The sequence below is a fragment of the Panulirus ornatus genome, chromosome 1, assembly GCF_036320965.1.
Source record: "Panulirus ornatus isolate Po-2019 chromosome 1, ASM3632096v1, whole genome shotgun sequence".
Taxonomy (NCBI): domain Eukaryota; kingdom Metazoa; phylum Arthropoda; class Malacostraca; order Decapoda; family Palinuridae; genus Panulirus; species Panulirus ornatus.
Genome location: NC_092224.1, coordinates 84,702,209 through 84,730,060, shown reverse-complemented (window position 1 = coordinate 84,730,060; position 27,852 = coordinate 84,702,209). Strand labels below are relative to the sequence as shown.

General features: G+C 39.5%; 1 protein-coding gene across 1 annotated transcript in view; it reads left to right on the top strand.

Annotated features, from left to right (window-relative positions):
* The window catches only part of trus (programmed cell death 2 like trus), a 61,388-nt gene that overhangs the window by 4,642 nt on the left and 28,894 nt on the right, over positions 1-27,852 (top strand). Inside the window, exons 2-3 of the mRNA XM_071664972.1 lie at positions 25,185-25,345; positions 25,514-25,826. Of these exons, the coding sequence (XP_071521073.1) occupies positions 25,185-25,345; positions 25,514-25,826 (474 nt within the window). The remainder of the gene's footprint in view (positions 1-25,184; positions 25,346-25,513; positions 25,827-27,852) is intronic.

The following is a 27,852-nucleotide window of genomic DNA, read 5'->3' as shown; positions in this document are numbered from 1 at the left end:
ACCACAGCTCCCTATTCACATCCAGGCCCCACAGACCTTTCCATGGTTTATCCCAGGCACTTCACATTCCCTGGTTCAGTCCATTGACAGCACATCGACCCCGGTATACCACGTCATTCCAATTCACTCTATCCCTTGCACACCTCTCACCCTCCTGTATGTTCAAGATGTTTTTCACTCCATCCTTCCACCTCCAATTTGGTCTCCTGCTTCTTGTTCCCCCCACCTCTGACACATATACCCTCTGTTAATCTATCCTCACTCATTCTTTCCATATGTCCAAACCATTTCAACACACCCTCTTCAGCTCTTTCAACCACACTCTTTATATTTCCACACATCTCTCTTACCTTTTCAGTACTTACTCAATCAAACCACCTCACACCACTTAATTTTCTCAAACATTTAATTTCCGACACATCCACCCTCCCCCATACAACCCTATATATATGTACATATATGTATACAGATGCTCCTCATACGATGGACTACATTCCGATAAACTTATCGTAAGTTGAGAATATTATTTGATGCTGTACATCTAACCTACTGAACATCATAGCTTAGCTTATCCTTCTTTAAATGTTCTCAGAATGCTTACATTAGCCTGCAGTTGGACAGAATCATCTAACACAAAGCCTATTTTATAGTAGTGTTTCTTTGCTGTGAACTTTCTTGGTGCCTCAGGTAAAACTTCATGCCGGGCAGGTATCTTCAATTTCATCTCAAAAGTAATTTCCTTCCTCTTCTTCTCACCAGAGGCAGGAGTCACAGATGGGCATTTTATGAATATGATGAGATGCAAAATCACAAAACACAAAATGCAAAATATGCTTGTAACACAGTACACTGTAGAGTAACTGTTGTGTACACATGATTGCATGGCTGACTGGAAGCTGCAGTTCTCTGCCGTTATGCGGCATCACAAGAGAGTACTGTACTGCATATCGCTAGCCCAGGAAAAGATGAAATTCAAAATTTGAAGTACAGTTTCTACTGAATTCATATCGCATTCACACCACCTTGAAAGTTGAAAAATCGTAGGTCGAACCATCGTAAGTTGGGGAGTATCTGCATATATAGAATTCAGCTTGTTTCTGGAAAAAATATATTTTAGTAATTTTCAAATGACAGCTTTAATAGAATGGAAGATTTGCTTACTTGTAGGTAAATCTAAATAGATTTAGTTTAATTTTGTCTTATCATGAGAAAGCTTTCAGAATCTGGGGAAAATTGTTTGAAAGAAGCAGTGGCATAGATGTAAGTTTGAAATTACTGCTGTTAATGGTATTTTAGACCACTTTTCCATGTATCATCTTAAGTGCCAAAGTTTGCATAATTCTGTGGCCACTCATTCCTCAGTGTGCAAAAGAAAAAATGGAGCGTTGTACTGAAAAATCTTGGATATCAGGAATGATTCTGAATGTGGACTCTCATTTGTAGATTCTCATTATCATGAAAGATAAAGTGTGCATTCTGTATTCATTTCTATTTTTTGAATATGTAGTTTTGCTCCTAAAATTTAGGAATTTAAGCTGTTGTATATATGAAAGGGCATTACCATCTGTTGGAAGTGAGGCTAGTTGAACATTCATATCATCTTATTAGGTGCAGGAATTTGCTAGCATGTGTTTGGAAATGATAATATTTCACCCTGCTGGAAGTAGAAGTTGCTGCCATGGACGAGCTAGGTCAGTAGTCTGATTATACTCCTGGTATCTGTGAGTCTGACTAATTGCAGTCATATGACCAATATGAATGCTGCCAGTTTTTATCAAATCCCTTTGGTGATTATGATAATCTTTGTACAGGAGGATGGTGTTCATATAGCAAGTTTCCTGCAACTGGCTAGATAGCCTGTAGGTCTGTGCTTGGAGTCCAGAGGTTGATGGATGAAGGTAGGCAAAACTATATATTGCAAAACTTTCTGAGGAAAGAAAAAAGTATGATTGTTTCCATGTAAATGTGTGGATGTGCATCCCATACTGACATGTGAAATAGAGTGTTTGATATATTTTGTTTTGTTTACATTGTCATTGTAGGTCCAGCTTTCAGTATTATATATATATATATATATATATATATATATATATATATATATATATATGTATATATGTATATATATATATATATATATATATATATATATATATATATATATATATATATATATATTATTATTATTATTATTATTATTATTATTATTATTATACTTTGTTGCTGTCTCCCGTGTTTGCGAGGTAGCGCAAGGAAACAGACGAAAGAAATGGCCCGACCCCCCCCCCATACACATGTATATACATACGTCCACACACGCAAATATACATACCTACACAGCTTTCCATGGTTTACCCCAGACGCTTCACATGCCTTGATTCAATCCACTGACAGTACGTCAACCCCGGTATACCACATCGCTCCAATTCACTCTATTCCTTGCCCTCCTTTCACCCTCCTGCATGTTCAGGCCCCGATCACACAAAATCTTTTTCACTCCATCTTTCCACCTCCAATTTGGTCTCCCTCTTCTCCTCGTTCCCTCCACCTCCGACACATATATCCTCTTGGTCAATCTTTCCTCACTCATTCTCTCCATGTGCCCAAACCACTTCAAAACACCCTCTTCTGCTCTCTCAACCACGCTCTTTTTATTTCCACACATCTCTCTTACCCTTACGTTACTCACTCGATCAAACCACCTCACACCACACATTGTCCTCAAACATCTCATTTCCAGCACATCCATCCTCCTGCGCACAACTCTATCCATAGCCCACGCCTCGCAACCATACAACATTGTTGGAACCACTATTCCTTCAAACATACCCATTTTTGCTTTCCGAGATAATGCTCTCGACTTCCACACATTCTTCAAGGCCCCCAGAATTTTTGCCCCCTCCCCCACCCTATGATCCACTTCCGCTTCCATGGTTCCATCCGCTGCCAGATCCACTCCCAGATATCTAAAACACTTCACTTCCTCCAGTTTTTCTCCATTCAAACTCACCTCCCAATTGACTTGACCCTCAACCCTACTGTACCTAATAACCTTGCTCTTATTCACATTTACTCTTAACTTTCTTCTTCCACACACTGTACCAAACTCAGTCACCAGCTTCTGCAGTTTCTCACATGAATCAGCCACCAGCGCTGTATCATCAGCGAACAACAACTGACTCACTTCCCAAGCTCTCTCATCCCCAACAGACTTCATACTTGCCCCTCTTTCCAAAACTCTTGCATTTACCTCCCTAACAACCCCATCCATAAACAAATTAAACAACCATGGAGACATCACACACCCCTGCCGCAAACCTACATTCACTGAGAACCAATCACTTTCCTCTCTTCCTACACGTACACATGCCTTACATCCTCGATAAAAACTTTTCACTGCTTCTAACAACTTTCCTCCCACACCATATATTCTTAATACCTTCCACAGAGCATCTCTATCAACTCTATCATATGCCTTCTCCAGATCCATAAATGCTACATACAAATCCATTTGCTTTTCTAAGTATTTCTCACATACATTCTTCAAAGCAAACACCTGATCCACACATCCTCTACCACTTCTGAAACCACACTGCTCTTCCCCAATCTGATGCTCTGTACATGCCTTCACCCTCTCAATCAATACCCTCCCATATAATTTACCAGGAATACTCAACAAACTTATACCTCTGTAATTTGAGCACTCACTCTTATCCCCTTTGCCTTTGTATATATATATATATATATATATATATATATATATATATATATATATATATATATATATATATATATATATATATTATATATATATATATATATATATATATATATATATATATATATATTTTTTTTTTTTGCCGGTCTCCCGCGTTTGCGAGGTAGCGCAAGGAAACAGACAAAAGAAATGGCCTAACCCACCCCCATACACATGTATATACATACACGTCCACACACGCAAATATACATACCTACACAGCTTTCCATGGTTTACCCCAGATGCTTCACGTGCCCTGATTCAATCCACTGACAGCACGTCAACCTCGGTATACCACATCGATCCAATTCACTCTATTCCTTGCCCTCCTTTCACCCTCCTGCATGTTCAGGCCCTGATCACACAAAATCTTTTTCACTCCATCTTTCCACCTCCAATTTGGTCTCCCACTTCTCGTTCCCTCCACCTCCGACACATATATCCTCTTGGTCAATCTTTCCTCACTCATTCTCTCCATGTGCCCAAACCACTTCAAAACACCCTCTTCTGCTCTCTCTCAACCACGCTCTTTTTATTTCCACACATCTCTCTTACCCTTACGTTACTTACTCGATCAAACCACCTCACACCACACATTGTCCTCAAACATCTCATTTCCAGCACATCCATCCTCATGTGCACAACTCTATCCATAGTCCACACCTCGCAACCATACAACATTGTTGGAACCACTATTCCTTTTAACATACCCATTTTTGCTTTCCGAGATAATGTTCTAGACTTCCACACATTCTTCAAGGCTCCCAGGATTTTCGCCTCCTCCCCCACCCTATGATCCACTTCCGCTTCCATGGTTCCATCCGCTGCCAGATCCACTCCCAGATATCTAAAACACTTTACTTCCTCCAGTTTTTCTCCATTCAAACTTACCTCCCAATTGACTTGACCCTCAACCCTACTGTACCTAATAACCTTGCTCTTATTCACATTTACTCTTAACTTTCTTCTTTCACACACTTTACCAAACTCAGTCACCAGCTTCTGCAGTTTCTCACATGAATCAGCCGTATCATCAGCTGTATCATCAGTGAACAACAACTGACTCACTTCCCAAGCTCTCTCATCCCCAACAGACTTCATACTTGCCCCTCTTTCCAAAACTCTTGCATTCACCTCCCTAACAACCCCATCCATTAACAAATTAAACAACCATGGAGACATCACACACCCCTGCCGCAATCCTACATTCACTGAGAACCAATCACTTTCCTCTCTTCCTACACGTACACATGCCTTACATCCTTGATAAAAACTTTTCACTGCTTCTAACAACTTGCCTCCCACACCATATATTCTTAATACCTTCCACAGAGCATCTCTATCAACTCTATCATATGCCTTCTCCAGATCCATAAATGCTACATACAAATCCATTTGCTTTTCTAAGTATTTCTCACATAAGTTCTTCAAAGCAAACACCTGATCCACACATCCTCTACCACTTCTGAAACCACACTGCTCTTCCCCAATCTGATGCTCTGTACATGTCTTCACCCTCTCAATCAATATATATATATATATATATATATATATATATATATATATATATATATATATATATATATATATATATTTTTTTTTTTTTTTATACTTTGTCGCTGTCTCCCGCGTTTGCGAGGTAGCGCAAGGAAACAGACGAAAGAAATGGCCCAACCCACCCCCATACACATGTATATACATACTTCCACACACGCAAATATACATACCTACACAGCTTTCCATGGTTTACCCCAGACGCTTCACATGCCTTGATTCAATCCACTGACAGCACGTCAACCCCGGTATACCACATCGCTCCAATTCACTCTATTTCTTGCCCTCCTTTCACCCTCCTGCATGTTCAGGCCCCGATCACACAAAATCTTTTTCACTCCATCTTTCCACCTATAATTTGGTCTCCCACTTCTCCTCGTTCCCTCCACCTCCGACACATATATCCTCTTGGTCAATCTTTCCTCACTCATTCTCTCCATGTGCCCAAACCATTTCAAAACACCCTCTTCTGCTCTCTCAACCACGCTCTTTTTATTTCCACACATCTCTCTTACCCTTACGTTACTTACTCGATCAAATCACCTCACACCACACATTGTCCTCAAACATCTCATTTCCAGCACATCCATCCTCGTGCACACAACTCTATCCATAGCCCATGCCTCGCAACCATACAACATTGTTGGAACCACTATTCCGTCAAACATACCCATTTTTGCTTTCCGAGATAATGTTCTCAACTTCCACACATTCTTCAAGGCTCCCAGGATTTTCGCCCCCTCCCCCACCCTATGATCCACTTCCGCTTCCATGGTTCCATCCGCTGCCAGAAGCACTCCCAGATATCTAAAACACTTTACTTCCTCCAGTTTTTCTCCATTCAAACTTACCTCCCAGTTGACTTGACCCTCAACCCTACTGTACCTAATTACCTTGCTCTTATTCACATTTACTCATAACTTTCTTCTTTCACACACTTTACCAAACTCAGTCACCAGCTTCTGCAGTTTCTCACATGAATCAGCCACCAGCGCTGTATCATCAGCGAACAACAACTGACTCACTTCCCAAGCTCTCTCATCCCCAACAGACTTCATACTTGCCCCTCTTTCCAAAACTCTTGCATTCACCTCCCTAACAACCCCATCCATAAACAAATTAAACCATGGAGACATCACACACCCCTGCCGCAAACCTACATTCACTGAGAACCAATCACTTTCCTCTCTTCCTACACGTACACATGCCTTACATCCTCGATAAAAACTTTTCACTGCTTCTAACAACTTGCCTCCCACACCATATATTCTTAGTACCTTCCACAGAGCATCTCTATCAACTCTATCATATGCCTTCTCCAGATCCATAAATGCTACATACAAATCCATTTGCTTTTCTAAGTATTTCTCACATACGTTCTTCAAAGCAAACACCTGATCCACACATCCTCTACCACTTCTGAAACCACACTGCTCTTCCCCAATCTGATGCTCTGTACATGCCTTCACCCTCTCAATCAATACCCTCCCATATGATTTACCAGGAATACTCAACAAACTTATACCTCTGAAATTTGAGCACTCACTCTTATCCCCTTTGCCTTTGTACAATGGCACTATGCACGCATTCCGCCAATCCTCAGGCACCTCACCATGAGTCATACATACATTAAATAACCTTCCCAACCAGTCAATAATACAGTCACCCCCTTTTTTGATAAATTCCACTGCAGTACCATTCAAACCTGCTGCCTTGCCGGCTTTCATCTTCCGCAAAGCTTTTACTACCTCTTCTCTGTTTACCAAATCATTTTCCCTAACCCTCTCACTTTGCACACCACCTCGACCAAAACACCCTATGTCTGCCACTCTATCATCAAATACATTCAACAGACCTTCAAAATACTCACTCCATCTCTTTCTCACATCACCACTACTTGTTATCACCTCCCCATTTGCGCCCTTCACTGAAGTTCCCATTACATATATCTTTTTTCTTTTTCTTTCGTACTGTTCGCCATTTCCCGCATTAGCGAGGTAGCGCTATGAACAGAGGACTGGGCCTTAGAGGGAATATCCACACCTGGCCCCCTTCTCTGTTCCTTCTTTTGGAAAATTAAAAAAAAAATGAGAGGGGAGGATTTCCAGCCACCTGCTCCCTCCCCTTTTAGTCGCCTTCTACGACATGCAGGGAATACATGGGAAGTATTCTTTCTCCCCTATCCCCAGGGATAATATATATTTTTTATTTTTTTTTTATTATACTTTGTCGCTGTCTCCCGCGTTTGCGAGGTAGCGCAAGGAAACAGACGAAAGAAATGGCCCAACCCCCCCCCATACACATGTATATACATACGTCCACACACGCAAATATACATACCTACACAGCTTTCCATGGTTTACCCCAGACGCTTCACATGCCTTGATTCAATCCACTGACAGCACGTCAACCCGGTATACCACATCGCTCCAATTCACTCTATTCCTTGCCCTCCTTTCACCCTCCTGCATGTTCAGGCCCCGATCACACAAAATCTTTTTCACTCCATCTTTCCACCTCCAATTTGGTCTCCCTCTTCTCCTCGTTCCCTCCACCTCCGACACATATATCCTCTTGGTCAATCTTTCCTCACTCATTCTCTCCATGTGCCCAAACCACTTCAAAACACCCTCTTCTGCTCTCTCAACCACGCTCTTTTTATTTCCACACATCTCTCTTACCCTTACGTTACTCACTCGATTAAACCACCTCACACCACACATTGTCCTCAAACATCTCATTTCCAGCACATCCATCCTCCTGCGCACAACTCTATCCATAGCCCACGCCTCGCAACCATACAACATTGTTGGAACCACTATTCCTTCAAACATACCCATTTTTGCTTTCCGAGATAATGTTCTCGACTTATATATATATATATATATATATATATATATATATATATATATATATATATATATGATGGATTGCGCAAAAGATGCTTGTGGCATCCCTTTTTCGGGATGTTGACTCTAGAGAAAAACTGCCGTCACACTAAAATGGATGGATATGAAGTGATAAAATGTTAGATGCTTTTGTTTGCTTTTTTCTTTAAAGTTTTCAGTGGTTGATTAAATTTTAGTGCTGTTGTTTTTCAAATGAAGTTACCACTGTTTTTAGGATGTAGGTACATGAGAAAGATTGCCAAGTGTCACACTGAAATAGAAAAATTTGAAATAGTGAAATTACAAGTAATTTTGTTTGCTTTTTTTAATGTTTTCTTTAGTTGATTTTTAATACTGACTTTTTTTTCAAATAAAGGTAAAGCCCTGTTTTAAAGTTTAATTGAGATTAACCATTTTAGAATATTGCTTCATCATTCATATGATGATTAACTGGTATTCCTAACATATTATTAAAGATAATTGTTGCAAGTTTGGACAGCTGACACCACAGCTTTTTTCTGAGGTGAGCAACAAAATATGTTAGACAAGGCTGGCCTAAGAAGATAGACATAGAGGTAGAGATAGCAAGGGGGTTGGGGAGACTGAGGAGTCAGAACGATTGAGGGAAACAGGCTTTGAGGTATTGAGACATGAGCACGTAGGAAGATGAGATGCACGTATGGGTTAGAGGGAACTAGAGTGATATGGTACACAGGGGCCATGTACTACCAGTGGACTGCACCAAGGTATTTCAGATGGGCAGGAAAAACAACATAGTTCTGTGGGGTTGGGTTGGTTAAGGATACAGTTTCCTGGCTTCCATGCATTGTATGTGATACAAAGTGCAGGAAATGGCAAACTAGTTTGAAAAAAATTTGTTGGTGGCAACAGATGCAGACAATACTAGTTCCTGAGCTAATAAAGGGTCATTTGTAACATGAGTTACTGTGCCCTTTAAGTTAGTGAATTAATCTCTAAGTGAAAGAAAACATATGCTTAGAGTACCAGCTTTATGCATCATTTACTTAAAAGTTAGTTTGCGCACCTTCGAATTCTTAAAATGTTTATTTTTATAGTTCAGCAAGTATAATTTCATCTTTTTATTGTCATTTTATGTTTTGATGCGATACATAATATTTGTATTCAATTCCCTTTACAGTAGCACATGAGATGGCCTGGGAAGTGAGTCAGTTGTTTGCCAGTGATGCAGCTCTGGTGGCTGATTCAGTCGAGAAACTGCAGAAGTTGGTGCCTGAGTTTGGTAAAATGTGTAAAAGGAGAAAGTTGAGAATGAATGTGAATAAGAGCAAGGTTATTAGGTTTAGTAGGGTTGAGAGACAAGTTGATTGGGATTTAAGTTTGAATAGAGAAAATTGGAGGAAGTGAAGTGTTTTAGATCTCTAGGAGTGGACTTATCAGCAAATGGAACCATAGAAGCGAAAGTGAGTCATAGGGTGGGGGAGGGGACAAAGGTTCTAGGAGTGATGAAGAATGTTTGGAAGGAGAGAAAGTTATCTCAGAGAGCAAAAATGGGTATCTTGGAAGGAATAGTAGTTCCAGCAATATTATGTGGTTGCGAGGCATGGGCTATAGATAGGGTTGTATGGAGGAAGGTGGATGTTTTGGAAATGAAGTTCTTGAGGACAATATGTGGTATAAGTTGGTTTGATCAAGTTTGTAGTGAAATGGTAAGAGAGATGTTTGGAAATTAAAAGAGTGTGGTTGAGAGAGCAGAAGAGGTTATGTTGAAATGGTTTGGACATAAGGAGAGAATGAGTGAGAAAAAATTGACAAAGAGGATAGATTTGTCAGAGATGGAGGGAACAAGAAGCAGGAGACCAAATTGGAGGTGGAAGGATGGAGTGAAAAGGATTTTGAGCAGCTTGGGCCTGAACATACAGGAGGGTGAGAGGCATGCAAGGAATAGAGTGAATAAGAACAATTTGGTTTACTGTAGTCAATCTGCTGTCAATGGACTGAACCAGGGTATGTGAAACATTTGGGGTAAATTATGAAAAGATCTATGGGGCCTGGATGTGGATAGGGAGCTGTGTTTTCAATGGATTACACATGACAGCTAGAGACTGAGTGTGAACGAATGTGGCCTTTTTTGTTTGTTTTCCTGGCACTACCTTGCTGAAGCAGGGGATAGCGATGTTGTTTCTTGTAGGGTGAAGGTAGCGCCAGGAATGGATGAAAGCAAGCAAGTATGAATATGTACGTGTATATATTGTTAGAAGCAGTGAAAAGTTTTTATCGAGGATGTAAGGCATGTGTACGTGTAGGAAGAGAGGAAAGTGATTGGTTCTCAGTGAAAGTAGGTTGATGTCTCCATGGTTGTTTAATTTGTTTATGGATGGGGTTGTTAGGGAGGTGAATGCAAGAGTTTTGGAAAGAGGGGCAAGTATGAAGTCTGTTGTGGATGAAAGAGCTTGGGAAGTGGGTCAGTTGTTGTTCGCTTATGATACAGCGCTGGTGGCTGATTCATGTGAGAAACTGCAGAAGCTGGTGACTGAGTTTGGTAAAGTGTGTGAAAGAAGAAAGTTAAGAGTAAATGTGAATAAGAGCAAGGTTATTATGTACAGGAGGGTTGAGGGTCAAGTCAATTGGGAGTTAAGATTGAATGGAGAAAAACTGGAGGAAGAAAAGTGTTTTAGATATCTGGGAGTGAATCTGGCAGCGGATGGAACCATGGAAGGGGTGTGTGATGTCTCCATGGTTGTTTAATTTGTTTATGGATGGGGTTGTTAGGGAGATGAATGCAAGAGTTTTGGAAAGAGGGGCAAGTATGAAGTCTGTTGTGGATGAGAGAGCTTGGGAAGTGGGTCAGTTGTTGTTCGCTGATGATACAGCGCTGGTGGCTGATTCATGTGAGAAACTGCAGAAGCTGGTGACTGAGTTTGGGAAAGTGTGTGAAAGAAGAAAGTTAAGAGTAAATGTGAATAAGAGCAAGGTTATTATGTACAGGAGGGTTGAGGGTCAAGTCAATTGGGAGTTAAGTTTGAATGGAGAAAAACTGGAGGAAGTAAAGTGTTTTAGATGTCTGGGAGTGAATCTGGCAGCGGATGGAACCATGGAAGCGGAAGTGAATCATAGGGTGGGGGAGGGGGCGAAAATCCTGGGAGCCTTGAAGAATGTGTGGAAGTCGAGAACATTATCTCGGAAAGCAAAAATGGGTATGTTTGAAGGAATAGTGGTTCCAACAATGTTGTATGGTTGCGAGGCATGGGCTATGGATAGAGTTGTGTGGAAATAAAAAGAGCGTGGTTGAGAGAGCAGAAGAGGGTGTTTTGAAATGGTTTGGGCTCATGGAGAGAATGAGTGAGGAAAGATTGACCAAGAGGATATATGTGTCGGAGGTGGAGGGAACGAGGAGAAGTGGGAGACCAAATTGGAGGTGGAAAGATGGAGTGAAAAAGATTTTGAGTGATTGGGGCCTGAACATGCAGGAGGGTGAAAGGCGGGCAAGGAATAGAGTGAATTGGATTGATGTGGTATACCGGGGTTGACGTGCTGTCAGTGGATTGAATCAAGGCATGTGAAGCATCTGGGGTAAACCATGGAAAGTAGTGTGGGGCCTGGATGTGGAAAGGGAGGAAAGGGAGCTGTGGTTTTGGGCATTATTGCATGACAGCTAGAGACTGAGTGTGAACGAATGGGGCCTTTGTTGTCTTTTCGTAGCGCTACCTCGCACACATGAGGGGGGAGGGGGATGGTATTCCATGTGTGGCGAGGTGGCAATGGGAATGAATAAAGGCAGACAGTGTGAATTGTGTGCATGGGTATATATGTATGTGTCTGTGTGTGTATATATATGTGTACATTGAGATGTATAGGTATGTATATTTGCATGTGTGGACGTGTATGTATATACATGTGTATGGGGGTGGGTTGGGCCATTTCTTTCGTCTGTTTCCTTGCGCTACCTTGCAAGCGCGGGAGACAGCGACAAAGCAAAATAATAAAAAAAATAAATATATGTATATGTCTGTGTATGTATATGTTGAAATGTATGGGTATATATATGTGTGTGTGTGGGCGTGTATGTATACACATGTGTATGTGGATGGGTTGGGCCATTCTTTTGTCTGTTTCCTTGTGCTACCTCACTAACGCAGGAGTTAGCGACAAAGTTTAATGAAATGATAGATATATTTTTTTTCCATTGTTATACTTTGTTGCTGTCTCCCACGTTAGCAAGGTAGCACAAGCAAACAGACGAAAGAATGGCCAAACCCACCCACATAAACATATATATACATACATGCCCACACACGTACATATACATACCTATATATATCACCCTCCTGCATGTTCAGGCCCCGGTCGCTCAAATTATTTTTCACTCCATCCTTCCATCCCCAATTTGGTCTCCTGGTTCTCCTTGTTCCTTCCACTTCTGACACATATATCCTCTTTGTCAACCTTTCCTCACTCATTCTCTCCATATGTCCAAGCCATTTCAACACACTTTTCTCTGCTTTCTCAGCCACACTCTTTTTATTACCACACATCTCTTTTACCCTTTCATTACTTACAAATTTGTTTCATAGTTCTTAGTATAGAGATTAGTGTCATGTGTCATGTCATGTGTACAAAGCACTGTATTATACAGTAACATAAAAAGTGAGGAATTACAGAAAGTGAATGGCTAAATACTATGATTGTCGCTTGCAAGTAAGACAGGAGTAACAGCTGCAAAAATGCAACTTTTGTCTTTCTTGATTTTATCTGAACTAGCTGCAGACTAGGACCATATCTGTTATAGTATAGTATTAATCTTCATTAGAACTGTAAAGTAAGTTAAAGCAAATAAACCTGTAAGGGTTAATTTCTAAATATGAAATTTGTTTATGGAATTGAAATTGAAAATCATTGACAGAGTATACTCACCAGTCTGTGTTCTTGGAGAAATGGCTTGGAGAGGTTATGACCCCAGGAATTTATAAAGTGCTGTATACATGGAAGATGCTCATTTTTGTTTAAGATTATTCTGTCTAATGTGTAATGTAAGTCTGATTCCATCACTTTTCTTAGATTCATATTGATTTCATTATAAAGCATTGAATATATCAAGATGGCTGTTAAGTATATCCTTATTAAAGATTTTTGTAATTTGCCATCAGACATTGTGCTTAATGCATCTTACAATCATTAAATTTCCTGTTTCTTTATTCTCTGCTCCCTTTATCTGTTAACTCAGTTCATATTTTTTCACCTGCTATACCTCGGCTGTTATGTCCCAGTCAGTAGTTGTATTTTCCTTTGTTGTTAAGTTTTTAGCCTTGTATCCTTTAGTGCAAGCAGAAAGTAAATGCCTGATGTATGATATCTAAACCAGCACACACATCTCATCATGTATTTGAAGTATTTTTGTAAGGTTTCCAAACAGATTTTGATGTTCTGGTGTGTATTTAAGACTGTGTTTTAGGAAAAGTTTTGTTAGTCATCCATCATCAGGGTATGATCCACATGACTTTAAGTTAGGAAAGAAATGATAGTCACTCAGCATTTATCATCAAAGCATGACCTAAATGAATTTAAGGTAGGAAAGAAATGTTGGTCACTTGTCATTCATCAAGGCATAACCCTCATGACTTTAAGGTTGGAAAAAATGTTGGTCATTCATCAAGATATGACCCACATGACTTTGAGGTAGGAAAGAAATCTTGGTCACTCTTCATTCACAATCAAGATTTGAGGTACGAAAGATATGTTGGTCATTCTTGAGTTGTCATCAAGGTATGACCCACATGACTGAGATAGGAAAGAAATTAAAATTTTTAACTAGTTCATTATGAAAGTAAATTGATATTGGTAATTTAATTATATTGTTTTTCATCAGGATATCCAGAAAAAAAAGAAAACACCTTTACATATTCAGAGCCAATTCACCCCCTATATGTGTGGGTTGTAATTTTTCTTCATTCCTTAAAGAAATGTTGCCAGATTTTTCATATATAAGTGTGTATGTATGAATGAACATTCATACATATTGTTTCTGGACTCTGCCTACTTAAGGTTACACACCAAGTGAAAAGTCACCTTTGGTGAGGCTGCATCATTGGGATTACAGTCACATCGAAGAACTTTTCACTCTAAAGGAGTTTGCATTTACCAGCCACTGGAAGTAGTGCAACCTTGGGGCTGCAGGAGCCTTTAGAAAGGTTCTTAGCAACATCAGGATTCTTTCATGGGCACTAGTCCTGGAGAAGTCATAGATGAAAATAAGATAAAAAAAACACACATGCATGTATATGTATGTGTGTGTTTGATGAACTGTTTGTACAGTTCAGAGAGGGAGTTCAACACTTGTTGCACTCTTTCTCTTGACCTTTGTCTATAGTTATATAACTTTAAACTTTTGCATGCTGTCGATATTTATGATTTCACTCTTCTTTTACTTCATTCTACCACTACTGTGATATCATAATAGTCCTTCTTTTATCATTTCTGATAATTTTCATGCATAGAATCATGTTATTATCATTCCCTCTTTGCACCTTTTGAAAAACTTTACATGAAACTGGTTTAGAATTCTGTAAGTCATGATTGTGACCCCCCCCCCCCCCCAACTCCCTGCTCACCTGAATTCCATTATAGGAAAATTTATTGCAACTGACCATAAATCTGATATCTTCTGGACTATCTCTAATAGTTCTTTTGTGTCCTTTTTCAAGCATGGTGACAAAACTGGGAAAGCATATTCTAGTTTTGGCAAAATGTACATTGTGAACAGTTTGCTAAATATTTCTTTATATGTGTATTGTACCTGAATACAATTTTAATATTTGCCAGAAGATTAGTTTTCTCCTTTACACTTTTCCTAAGGTGGAGCTGTTGTGACAGGTTAGGTACAGTGTTAAACCCCAAGTCCATCATACACATATTCTTACAGTTCCATTCCTGTTAGATTATATTCATATGTATTAGTCTGTCCTTATTTCTGATGCTTGTTCCCCTCTGGGAAGCCCTATCAATTGAGTGGCCACAGCAAAAGAGTAACCTCTTATCCCTATCCTTAAATGCTTTTCTTGCATACACCATTCCATGAGTTCTTCAACCATTTCTCTCCCTATGTTACTCCTCCTCTCTGTTTTCCCATGTCACAGGTGGTCTTCCTCTCACGCTAACCTTTTTTAGTTGTACCATCATACTCTTTCCTTTTAAACTAACCATCTTTCATTTTTTCTAACATGCTCAAACTACCTCATGCTATTATGTTTCACTCTGTACCACTCTACAATTTATTTCTTTTTCATTCCCTGCCATACCTGGTCTCTAGTACACCCCATCATTAGTTTCTTCAGTTCATCTACTCATACCACATGTTCCTGTCAAATAGCTCATTTCCAGAGCCTGGATTCTTGGCCCTTTTGACTTATTCCATGTTCATGTTTCAGCTGGATAGGTCAAAGTTGGGAGGACTATGCTTTCCCTTCATCCTTTCTCACCTCCATACTTACACTTCTACCCTCATTTATTCATTAAGTGACCCAATGAATCTTCAACCCTGTGTTGCTCTCTCCCTTTTTCTTCTTCCATATCACCAAACTTATTCAAGATAGCTCCCAGATACTTAAATTCTGTCACCTTTTCCAATTTTTCTTCTCCTGCATCTAGAACAGTTTTATGATCTTGCAAATTTTATGCACTCACTCTCTTAACTTTCTATCTCTCTGTCTATATCTCTGATGCCTGTTCCAATTGGAACTCCCTCAAAGGGTGGCCAGCCACAGCAACAGAATCTCCATAACTAAAGAACTTTAGTGCCACTTCTAAGCGTTTAGTGCATCACCCTTAACAGGCCACTGGCAGAGGGCAAGTCTAGTGCAGTGTTTGTAGAGGCTCCTACCAAATGTTTCCTGATGACTACTGTCTAATTCTCCTACCTACTACTTCTAACCAGTGTTTCTACCTAATGCTCCTGCCTCAGCGTGCCTTAACTTTCAGTCATCATTACTTTACTTTTACTTGCATTTGCCTTCTAGTGTCTTCAATTACACTCATCATAAAATGCACAACCTTCTACAACTCCTCTTCACTCAGCAAACAACATAGTATCATCTGCAAGTAGGTTTGTCACAAGCCACCGTACCTCACCACCACATTCCATCTCTGTACCCCCTTTCTGTAGTTTTCCTTTCATTCCTGTTGTCAATCCCTTCATATATATGTTAAAAAACTACGGTGTCCTCATAGAGTCCTGCCTTACACCCGCATGTTTACTGAAACTTTTGCTAAAGTCTCCATCTGCACTTATACATGCGTTTGCTCCATTATAGAAAGCTTTCACACCATCCAACAGTTGTCCCCCTATCTCATATATCCTTAACACTTCCCATAAAGTATTCCACTCAGCTGTGTCATGCACTTTTACCAGATCAATAAAACCTGCATACAGCTTCTTATCTTTCGTTAGATACCCCTCCACAATCATTCTCTACACAAAAATCAGATCCGCATATCCCCAACCTTGTTCCTAACTTATTCTGCATTCAGTCACTTTCATCACTGTATCAAGCTATGTCACTGCATACACTTTTGCACTTTTCCTGGTATACTTAACAGACTTATTCCCCTCTGATTGATACATACAGCTTTAGCACCTTTTCCTTTGATAAAGGAGCAATAATAGCTTTCATGCAATCCTCAGGCACAGCCTCCTGCTTCCATGCTGAATTACATATCATGTGCATCCACTCTGTCACACTTCTTTTTCCATACTTCAACAGTTTAGCAGTAATCCCTTCCACTCCAGGTGTCTTTCCTACCTTCATCCTCATTATTGCCCTTTTACCTCCCTTCTTGATTTAGGCCCAGCAGTTGCATCCTTTTTCTTCCATCCTCCATAACAACTGCTGTCTCAACTTTTCCCACATTCATCAGTTCTTCTAAATACTCTTTCCTTCTTCCTTTCACTTCCTCCTTTTAATTCAGCAACTTCCCTTCCTTATTTTTCATATTTACATTTCCACTCTTACATCCACTTATTTCCCTTTTCACCTCCTTTCAGTTCAATTTCTTACTTTCCCTAAACTTTACACTCAACTTTCTAAAGTCTTCATATATTCTTTCTTTGTGGCCCTCTTTCAGCTTCTTAACATTCATACCTTGGCCTTCTTTTGTTGTGTCCCATCCTTGTTACTTTGCATTTACTTCCTGAGCCTATCATCTCACACATTCTGCAGTCCTTCAAAATATTCTCTTATGTCTTTCTCACCTTTTCTTTGCCTGTTACCACCTCCCCATTAGTTTCCTCACTGTTACCACCATGTATCCTCATGTTCTGACTGTTCATCTTTCAAAGTATTTTCTCACCATGTCTCTCATTGGCTCTCCTTTTCAACTCTCATGTCTTTCTTGTGACATCTTTCTGCTCTCTCCTGTGCTTTCCAGATCACTCACACTCCTTCCTTACAAATATTGTTTCTACAGCTTTTTCTCTTTCATTTGTGATTTAACTTCTGCATTCAACCAGTCATTACCCTTTCTCATGTATCCTCTTCCCACCTTCCAGATGCTGCACAGGTCACAGGCATGTAAACACAGCTTTCATAGATACCTTCCTCTCCTCTTTCATATCCTTTGTTTCATTTGCTCCCAACCTATACCTTTCTTTACTTACTCTTTCTCTGTATCTTTTCACATACAACTTTTTTTTCCAAACTCCTCTACTTTCACACCTTTACCATTTTGCCTTTACCTAAAACCACACTTTCATATTTGCCCTCAGCAAGAAATTAGCATAATAAATGGTGAAGGAAATGATCAGAATAATGGACATTGAAATGTATTAGATCATTTTCATTAAATCAATTTTTTTTCTTGTTTGACATTTGAACCTTAGCAAAGTAGCATTAAGAACATTCTCAAGCTATTATGTGTAATTTACCAAACCCATCTCCCACCATCCTTGGACAAATCTGCTAGAGGCAGTGAAAAGATTTTATCGAGGATGTAAGGCATGTGTGCGAGTAGGAAGAGAGGAAAGTGATTGGTTCTCAGTGAATGTCGGTTTGCGGCAGGTATGCATGATGTCTCCATGGTTGTTTAATTTGTTTATGGATGGGGTTGTTAGGGAGGTGAATGCAAGAGTTTTGGAGAGAGGGGCAAGTATGCAGTCTGTTGTAGATGAGAGGGCTTGGAAAGTGAGTCAGTTGTTGTTGGTTGATGATACAGCGCTGGTGGCTGATTTGGGTGAGAAACTGCAGAAGCTGGTGACTGAGTTTGGTAAAGTGTGTGAAAGAAGAAAGCTGAGAGTAACTGTGAATAAGAGCAAGGTTGTTAGGTACAGTAGGGTTGAGGGACAAATCAATTGGGAGGTAAATTTGAATGGAGAAAAACTGGAGAAAGTGAAGTGTTTTAGATATCTGGGGGTGGATGTAGCAGAGGATGGATCCATGGAAGTGGAAGTGAGTCACAGGGTGGGGGAGGGTGCGAAGGTTCTGGGAGCATTGAAGAATGTGTGAAAGGCGAAAACATTATCTTAGGGAGCAAAAATGGGTATGTTTGAAGGAATAGTGGTTACAACAATGTTATATGGTTGTGAGGCATGGACTATAGATAGAGTTGGTTAGAGGAGGGTGGATGTACTGGAAATGAGTTGTTTGAGGACAATATGTGGTGTGAGGTGGCTTGATTGAGTAAGTAATGAAAGGGTAAGAGAGATGCGTGGTAATAAAAAAGTGGTCGAGAGAGCAGAAGAGGGTGTTTTGAAATGGTTTGGTTACATGGAGAGAATGAGCGAGGAAAGATTGACAAAGAGGATATATGTGTCAGAGGTGGAGGGAATGAGGAGAAGTGGGAGACCAAATTGGAGGTGGAAGGATGGAGTGAAAAAGATTTTGAGCGATTAGGGTCTGAACATGCAGGAGGGTGAAAGGCATGCAAGGAATAGAGTGAATTGGAACCATGTGGTGTACCAGGGTCGACGTGCTGTCAATGGATTGAACCAGGGCATGTGATGCGTCTGGGGTAAACCATGGAAAGTTTTGTGGGGCCTGGATGTGGAAAGGGAGCTGTGGTTTCGATGCATTGTACGTGACAGCTAGAGATTGAGTGTGAATGAATGTAGCCTTTGTTGTCTATCCTAGTGCTACCTCGCACGCATGCAGGGGGAAGGGGTTGTCATTTCATGTGTGGCAGGGTGGCGACGGGAATGAATGAAGGCAGCTAGTATGAATTATGTACATGTGTATGTATGTGTATGTCTGTGTATGTATGTATATATGTATACTTTGAAATGTATAGGTATGTATATGTGCATGTGTGGATGTGTATGTATATGTATGTGTATTTGGGTGGGTTGGGCCATTCTTTCATTTGTTTCCTTGCGCTACCTCGCTAACACAGGAGACAGCGACAAAGTATGATAATGATAATAATAGATATATTTATTTATTTATATTATACTTTGTCGCTGTCTCCCGCGTTAGCAAGGTAGCGCAAGGAAACCACACTGCTCTTCCCCAATCTGATGCTCTGTACAAGCCTTTACCCTCTCAATCAATACCCTCCCATATAATTTCTCAGGAATACTCAACCAACTTTTACCTCTGTAATTTGAACACTCACCTTTATCCCCTTTGCCTTTATACAATGGCACTAGGCATCATGCATTCTGCCAATCCTTAGGCACTTCACCATGAACTTACCAACCAGTGAACAACGCAGTCACCCTGTATTTTTTAATAAATTCCACTGCAGTACCATCCAAACCCGCCGCCTTGCCGGCTTTCATCTTCCACAGAGCTTTCACTACCTCTTCTCTGTTTACCAAACCATTTTCCCTGACCCTTTCACTTCACACACCACCTCGACCAAAACACCCTATATCTGCCACTATATCATCAAACATGTTCAACACATCTTCAAAATACTCACTCCATATCCTTCTCACATCACCACTACTTGTTATTACCTCCCCATTAGCCCCCTTCACTGATGTTCCCATTTGTTCTCTTGTCTTACACACTTTATTTACCTCCTTCCAAAACATCTTTTTATATTCCCTAAAATTTACTGATACTCTATCACCCCAACTCTCATTTGCCCTCGTTTTCTCCTCTTGCACCTTTCTCTTGACCTTCTGCCTCTTTCTTTTATACATCTCCCAGTCATTCGCACTACTTCCCTGTAAAGATTGTCCAAATGCCTCTCTCTTCTCTTTCGCTAACAATCTTACTTCTTCATCCCACCACTCACTTCCCTTTCTAATCTGCCTACCTCCCACCTTTTTCATGCCACAAGCATCTTTTGTGCAAGTCATCAATGCCTCCCTAAATACATCCCATTCCTCCCCACTCCCCTTACGTCATTTGGTCTCACCTTTTTCCATTCTGCACTCAGTCTCTCATGGTACTTCCTCACACAAGTCTCCTTTCCAAGCTCACTTACTCTCATATACACATACACTGACATATATACACATTGGAAAGGATCACAATTTAGTGCGTGATCAAGTATATTCCTATGAGTCCATGGGGAAATGAAACACGATAACTTCCCAAGTGCACTTTCGTGTAATAATCACATCATCAGGGGAGATACTAGAAAGAAATATAAATCAGTTGATATACAACAAAGAGACATGGCTAGGATGCCATTTGGTAAACAGGTGCCTGTCCAAATGGAGATCGGGTGCATCCAAGACAGACAACAAGCATATCGTAAACTTATTATGTGGACCAGAAGGGGAATTGTTTATAAATTTTATCGACAATAAAGCCATCCAATTTGTATAGACCCTCACTAGTATTAAGGTTATAATTCTTTGTGTATTTAATGATAGAAGATTCAATGATATTTTTCGTGGTACTGGAGTCAGAGTTCATAACTGAGATGGCATTACTCCAGTCAGTACAATGATCATAGTTTCATAGTTTTTAATGTGATTAAACAAGGCATTTGATTATTGTCCTGTTCTTATACTATATTTATGTTGCTTAAATTTAACTGAAAGATCCTTACCAGTCTGCCCAACATAAAACATATCACAATTTCTACATGGCACTTTATAGATGCATCCAGGAGAACTTGCTGGTGAGTTCCTAATTAAGATATACTTTATATTATTATTGTTGCTGAAGGCAACATTTACATTAAGGAACAGGACAAGAATTAAATGCCTTGTTTAATCACATGAAAAACTATGATCATTGTATTGACTGGAGTAATGCCATCTCAGTTATTAACTTTAACTCCAGTACCATAAGAAATATCATTGAATCTTCTGTTATCAAATACACAAAGAATTATAGCCTTATGATGTGATTATTACATGAAAGTGCACTTGGGAACTTATCATGTTTCATTTTCCTGTGGACTCATAGGAATATATACTCATGTACATATTAATACTTGCTTATCTTCTTCCATTCCTGGTGCCACCCAGCCCACAGGAAACAGCATTGCCACCCATTGCATCAGCAAGGTAGCACCAGGAAAACGGAAAAAAAAGGCCACATTCATTCATACTCCATCTCTAGCTGTCATGTGTATTGCACCGAAACCAAAACTGCCTGTCCACATCTAGGCCCCACAGACCTTTCCATGGTTTACCCTAGACATTTCACGCCCTTGTTCAGTCCATTGACAGCATGTCGACCCCGGTATACCACATTATTTCAGTTCACTGTATTCCTTGCATGCCTCTCACCCTTCTATGTGGTCATGCCCTGATCACTGAAAATCTTTTTCACTCCATCCTTCCACCTCCAATTTGGACTCTCACTTCTTGTTCCCTCTATCTCTGATGCATATATCCTCTTTGTTCAACCTTTCCTTACTCATTCTCTCCATATGTCCAAACCATTTCAACATACCCTCTTCTGCTCACTCATCCACACTCTTTTCATTACCACACATTTCTCTTACTCTTTCATTACTTTCTCGATCAAACTACCACACACCATATATTGTCATCAAACATTCCATTTCTAACACATCCACCTTCCTCCATACAACCCTATCTACAGCATATGCATCGCATCCATATAATATTGTTGGAACTACTAGTCCTCCAAACATCCATTTTTGCTCTCTGAGATAACATTCTCTTTGTCCACACATTCTTCATCGCTTCCCTGTGACTCACATCCGCTTCTGCTGCTAAGTCTACTCCCAGATATTTGAAACACTTAACTTCCTGCAATTTTCTCCATTCAACCTTACGTCCCAATTAACTTGTCCCTCAACCCTACTGAACTTAATAACCTTGCTGTTATTCACATTTACTCTCAACTTTCTCCTTTCACACAGTATGTGTGAGAAATACTTGGAAAAATAGATGGATTTGTATGTGGCATTTACAGGTCTGGAGAAGGCATATGGTAGGGTTGATGGAGATGCTTTGTGGAAGGTATTAAGAATATATGCTAGAAGCAGTGAAAAGTTTTTATCAAGGATTGTGTGGTATGTGTATTAGTAGGAAGAGAGGAGAGTGATTGCTTCCCAGTGAAGTTTGGTCTGCAGCAGGGGTGTAAGATGTCCCTATGGTTGTTTAATTTGTTTATGGTAGGGTGGTTAGGGAGATAAATGCAAGAGTTTTGGAGAGAGGGGTGAGTATTTAGTCTGACGAGGATTAGAGGGCCTGGGAAGTGAGGCAGTCATTGTTCATTGATGATACATCACTGGTAGCTGATTCAAGTGAGAAACTGCAGAAGTTGGTACAGATACGCCACCGATTTTCCGGCACTCTTGGTTCCAAAGCCGTACCAAATTAACCATTTTGCCAGACCAACCATGGTCGCGTAATGATAATTCAGTAACACACCTCTAACCCACTAATTATACATTTCCCATGTGTCTAATGTATACCATGGACTGCTAGAAATTTAGATTGAATATTGAATGTAAATTGAATAAATAAATGAAATACATTATACACCTGCTCAGGACTGAGGTGCTCGTCAGCTACGAGTTTTGCAGATTTGTCCATGTACTCGGCAGCTCCTTTGTGCTTTTCTCCGCACACTGTATTTATGGAAATTCCATGATGCTTCTTGAATCTTTGTATCCATCCTTCACTATAGTCACACTCATGTTGTAATGTAAGTTCTTTGTGGAACAACTTAGCCTGGTCTATTATCATGCTACCTGACAAGTCCACTCCGACACTGCCAAAACCATTCCATCATCACTCGATTGTGCTCAGTACTCTGACCATTTTTCATAGTTTTTCTAATCGTCATTTGCTTCTTGGAATCGCTGTCTGCATAGAATTTCAATATTTTCTCCCTTTGCTTTATATCATAAACAGTTGATGAACCAGTACTGTAGATGTCACACAGCTTATGCACTGAAACACCACAGTCCATTTTTTCAACAGTTCTACTTTATCTTGGATCAATATGGACTGGTGTTTACATTTGACACCACGACTGATATTCTCATATGTCTTAAAAGCCATAGCTAGGGTTAAATTTAAGCAAAATAAGCTAAGAATCTCACCGAATTGTGGTATCACCACCAATAAGTGCAGTATAAAGAATTTAAATATGCGCGCCCTACACACAACGCTATCTATGGCTGCCTAGTAAACTAGTATGGTGGCCATGGTAATTTCTAGTTCCCTCACATAATTTTGCCCGGACTAAAGGAGGTGCCGAACCAATAGTTGCTGGAAAATCAGTGGTGTACCTGTAACTGAGTTTGGAAAAGTATGTGAAAGGGGATAGTTGAGAGTAAATGTAAATAGCAAGGTTATTAGGTTCAGCAGGGTTGAGGGACAAGTTAGATAGGATGTAAGTTTGAATGGAGAAACATTGAAGGAAGTGAAGTGTTTTAGATATCTGAGAGTGGACTTGACAGCGAATGGAACCATGGATGCAGAAGTGAGTCACAGGGTGGGGGAGGGGCGAAGGTTCTGAGAGCGATGAAGAATGTGTTGAAAGAGTGAACGTTATCTTGGAAAGCAAAAATGTGTATGTTTGAAGGAACAGTAGTTCCTACAATATTGTATGATTGCAAGGCATGGGCAATAGATAGGGTTGTATGGAGGAGGGTGGATGTGTTGGAAATGAAATGTTTGAGGGGAATATGTGGTGTGAAATGGTTTGATCAAGTAAATAATGAAAGGATAAGAGAGATGTATGGTAGTAAAAAGTGTGGTTGAGAGATCAGAAAAGGGTGTGTTGAAATAGTTTGGACATATGAAGAGAATGAGTGAGAAAAGGTTGGCAAAGATGATATATGTGTCAGAGGTGGAGGGAACAAGAAGTGGGAGACCAAATTGGAGGTGGAAAAATGAAGTGAAAAAGATATTGAGCTGTTGGGGACTGAACTTGCAGGAGGGTGAAAGGTGTGCATGGAATAGAGTGAATTGGAATGATGTGGTATACTGGGGTCGACGTGCCATCAGTAGACTGAACCAGGGTATCTGAAACGTCTAGGGTAAACCATGGAAAGGTCTGTAGGGCCTGGATGTGAATAGGGAGCTGTTTTCAGTGCACTACATATGACTGCAAGAGAATGAGTGGGAGCAGATGTGGCCTTTCTTTGTCTGCTTCCTGGCACTACCTTACTGACGCAGGGGATGGCGATGCTGTTTCCTGTGGGGCAGGATGGTGCTGGAAATGGATGAAGGCAAGTAAGTATGAATATGTATATATGTATATGTATGTGCATGTATCTGTACATGTGCATATATGAGTGGATGGGTCTTTCTTTGTCTGTTTCCCGGCACTACCTTGCTAATGCAGGAAACAACAATCAAGTATAATAAATAAGATAAATTAATGTATTTACATATTTCTTCCTATTCATTTGATTATGCTGAATATAGAAATATTCATCTATATCTTCTGTGTTTGGATTTGCAGATGTTGATGCACTTTAATTCACAGAGAAGAAAAATAATAAGAGAAACTTTAATCAAGAATCCTTTCATATATTTTTGTTGGAAATGAGTTGTACCAGTTATGAAATATTGTTTTATGTTACATAATTTTAGTATTTTTCATTCTACATGGATTTCCTTGATTCAGGATTGGTGTGTAAGTGGCTGTGAAATCCCAATTTGCAAGCGTTGCGGTAGAAGACAGTCCTTGGTAGTTCAAGTCTATGCACCTTTGGAAGGAAGTGTACATCACCGAACACTTTATGTTTTTGCATGTGTCACTCAAGATTGCTGGAATCGTCCACAAAGGTGAAGAATTCCAGGAGTTACTCGCATTATCTTTCATTCTTCACATACAGATGACATTTATTCTTAGACATATTTTTATCTCCTGCAAATCATTGATGAATTACTGATGTATAACTAATATACGTGTTTACTAGAACTATTTGACTGTATCATACTTCCTTTTGTTAGCTGGACTTGTTTACGAAGCCAGATCCTAGACCCTGCGGCTGTGAGAACCTCTGCACCTGCCTCAAAGTCACCTTCATCAGTGTCATCGTATTGTGGGGAAACTTGGTTCCAAGATGAGCATGACTGGGGAGGTAATGATAATGATGGGAATGGCAATGCTGATAACTTAAACTTGGCATCATCATCTCAGTTGTACCTGGACAACATGGCAAAATCAGGAGGGGGAAGAAGTAACCTTAACAACATAAACTCTAATACAAACTCCATCACTGAAGTTACTCAAAAGATGGAAAGCAAACTGAATATTATTGAGGTTAGTTCTTATGCTCTTAAAGATTTGTTCATGTTCACACTTTATATCTTTAGATTGACTACCATGGTATTTACTGAAATGGTTAACTGTTACATATAGTGGGGAAAGATCAACCCATCTTTCTATTAACACATTATATGGTATTTCTTCCAAATTACTTTAGGGTGATGCTTTTTAAGATCTTTGCCTACTCACCCAGATTACTGCATTATGTTTATTTGCTTGTCATAAGACTGCAGCAATACTGAAAACATTTATGGTGGAATTTTATGTGGTTGTGACTAACATGCAAGTTTACAATTACCATGTTATTGCACAGTGGAAAATAGAATTAGATCAAAAAGATTAGGTAAACCACAGACACCTCAGATGGATGAAGAGGAGATTTTTGGAGGGGAAATTAGGAGGTGAGGTAAATAGAGAATGAAAACAACAGTAATTTAACGAACAAGATTATTATGACAGAGGACTCCAATATCATGGTGACAGGTATAACCTTTACATTTAGAAATTGTGTTAGGAGCTTATGGTTTCAAGAACCTAGCAGAAATCATGAGTAATGATAAAACTGAATTATATTTTCATGAATTTTTACAGTTTGACACAAAATGTTTACCTTCTTGGAAGAATTATGTAAACCTGAGAAATATAAGGCATAGGCTTGCAAAATGATTGGTCAGTTCAAACAATTATAGGAAGTGAAGATATAAAAGTAGACAGTTAAATGCAGTAGCCAATGGCACTATAGATGCTTAGACATAAAGATTTCATTTTGCATCTGTGATCTAATGATGTACCGCTTTTATTTACTCATGATGTTTTTTCCTTGGTAACTGTGCATGGCATTCTGATTCTTATAGCTAAATCAACAAGTTTCATAACTGTAGTACAGATCAGAAGGTATCTTTTCCTACCATATATATCCTGGTTAATGCCGCCAATATCTGTTTATTTGGTATTTGTTTGGTATAAAGTTTTGCCTTTATATACAACCTTGATGGAGGTGTAGGAATCTTTTTATTTTTAGTTAGAACTGAGATTTATGAGTCATGAACAGAAGGTAGGATGATTGGAGTGTCATTGAAATTATTGGATAGAGAACAGTGGTGAAGGTCACCAAGGTATGTTTTAGCTATGTTTAGGAATGAATTAAGTGATGTCTACTGGAGCATTTGAGACCTTTTTATTTTCTCTTTTTTTTCAAGTGGCCTCTGGATTAGGAGAATGGATTTATGAAGGATAGAGGTAGCACTGTACACATGAAAGAATTAGGTTTTGAGGTAAGTAGACAGATGAACCCTTTTACTGCATAATTGATTTCAGAGGGTTCTGGGTGCCATCAAAAGTGACAGTAAGCCACCAGAAAATAAAATTAGTAATTCTTATTTTCTATTACTTTTTCAAAATCAAAATGAGATATATTTTTTAGATCTGGCATACTGGATAGAGAAAGATGATAAGTTCCATAAAAAGAAATGTAAGAGTGTATAAAGATTGTTCTCCCACAAATGGTACTTTAGTTCACCAAATTAAGTCGGTAAACATTCATAATCATCAATTATCATAGAAACATTGATTTGAGTACCAACATGCATTATATTGTTTTGCTGCTTATCTTTCTCTGATACATCACCAGTGTTGTGCTATGCACATTTTGATATTACTTTTTTTTCACAAGAGGAGTATGTTCCCAAACCTGTACCTATGATAATTATATCAACACAAGAAGTGAAGTATAGGTAGTAGATGGTAGGCAGTCTCCAACCAGGGATATATGACTGATAATACCTACCTGGGTATTAGGAGGTTAATAACAGTTGGGTAGTGGACCAGGACTTCAGTGGTTGTCACATTGCACTCCTTTGTCCCAGATGGCTATTTTTTCTTTCCGCCTTACATAAAATGGACTTATGGTATTCTTTCCACAAATATACAGTATCTCTTTGTCACACATTACACTTGACAACACTTAACTCACACAGCTCATTCTTCATAACTCTTGATTTTCCTGCACTGAATACCATGC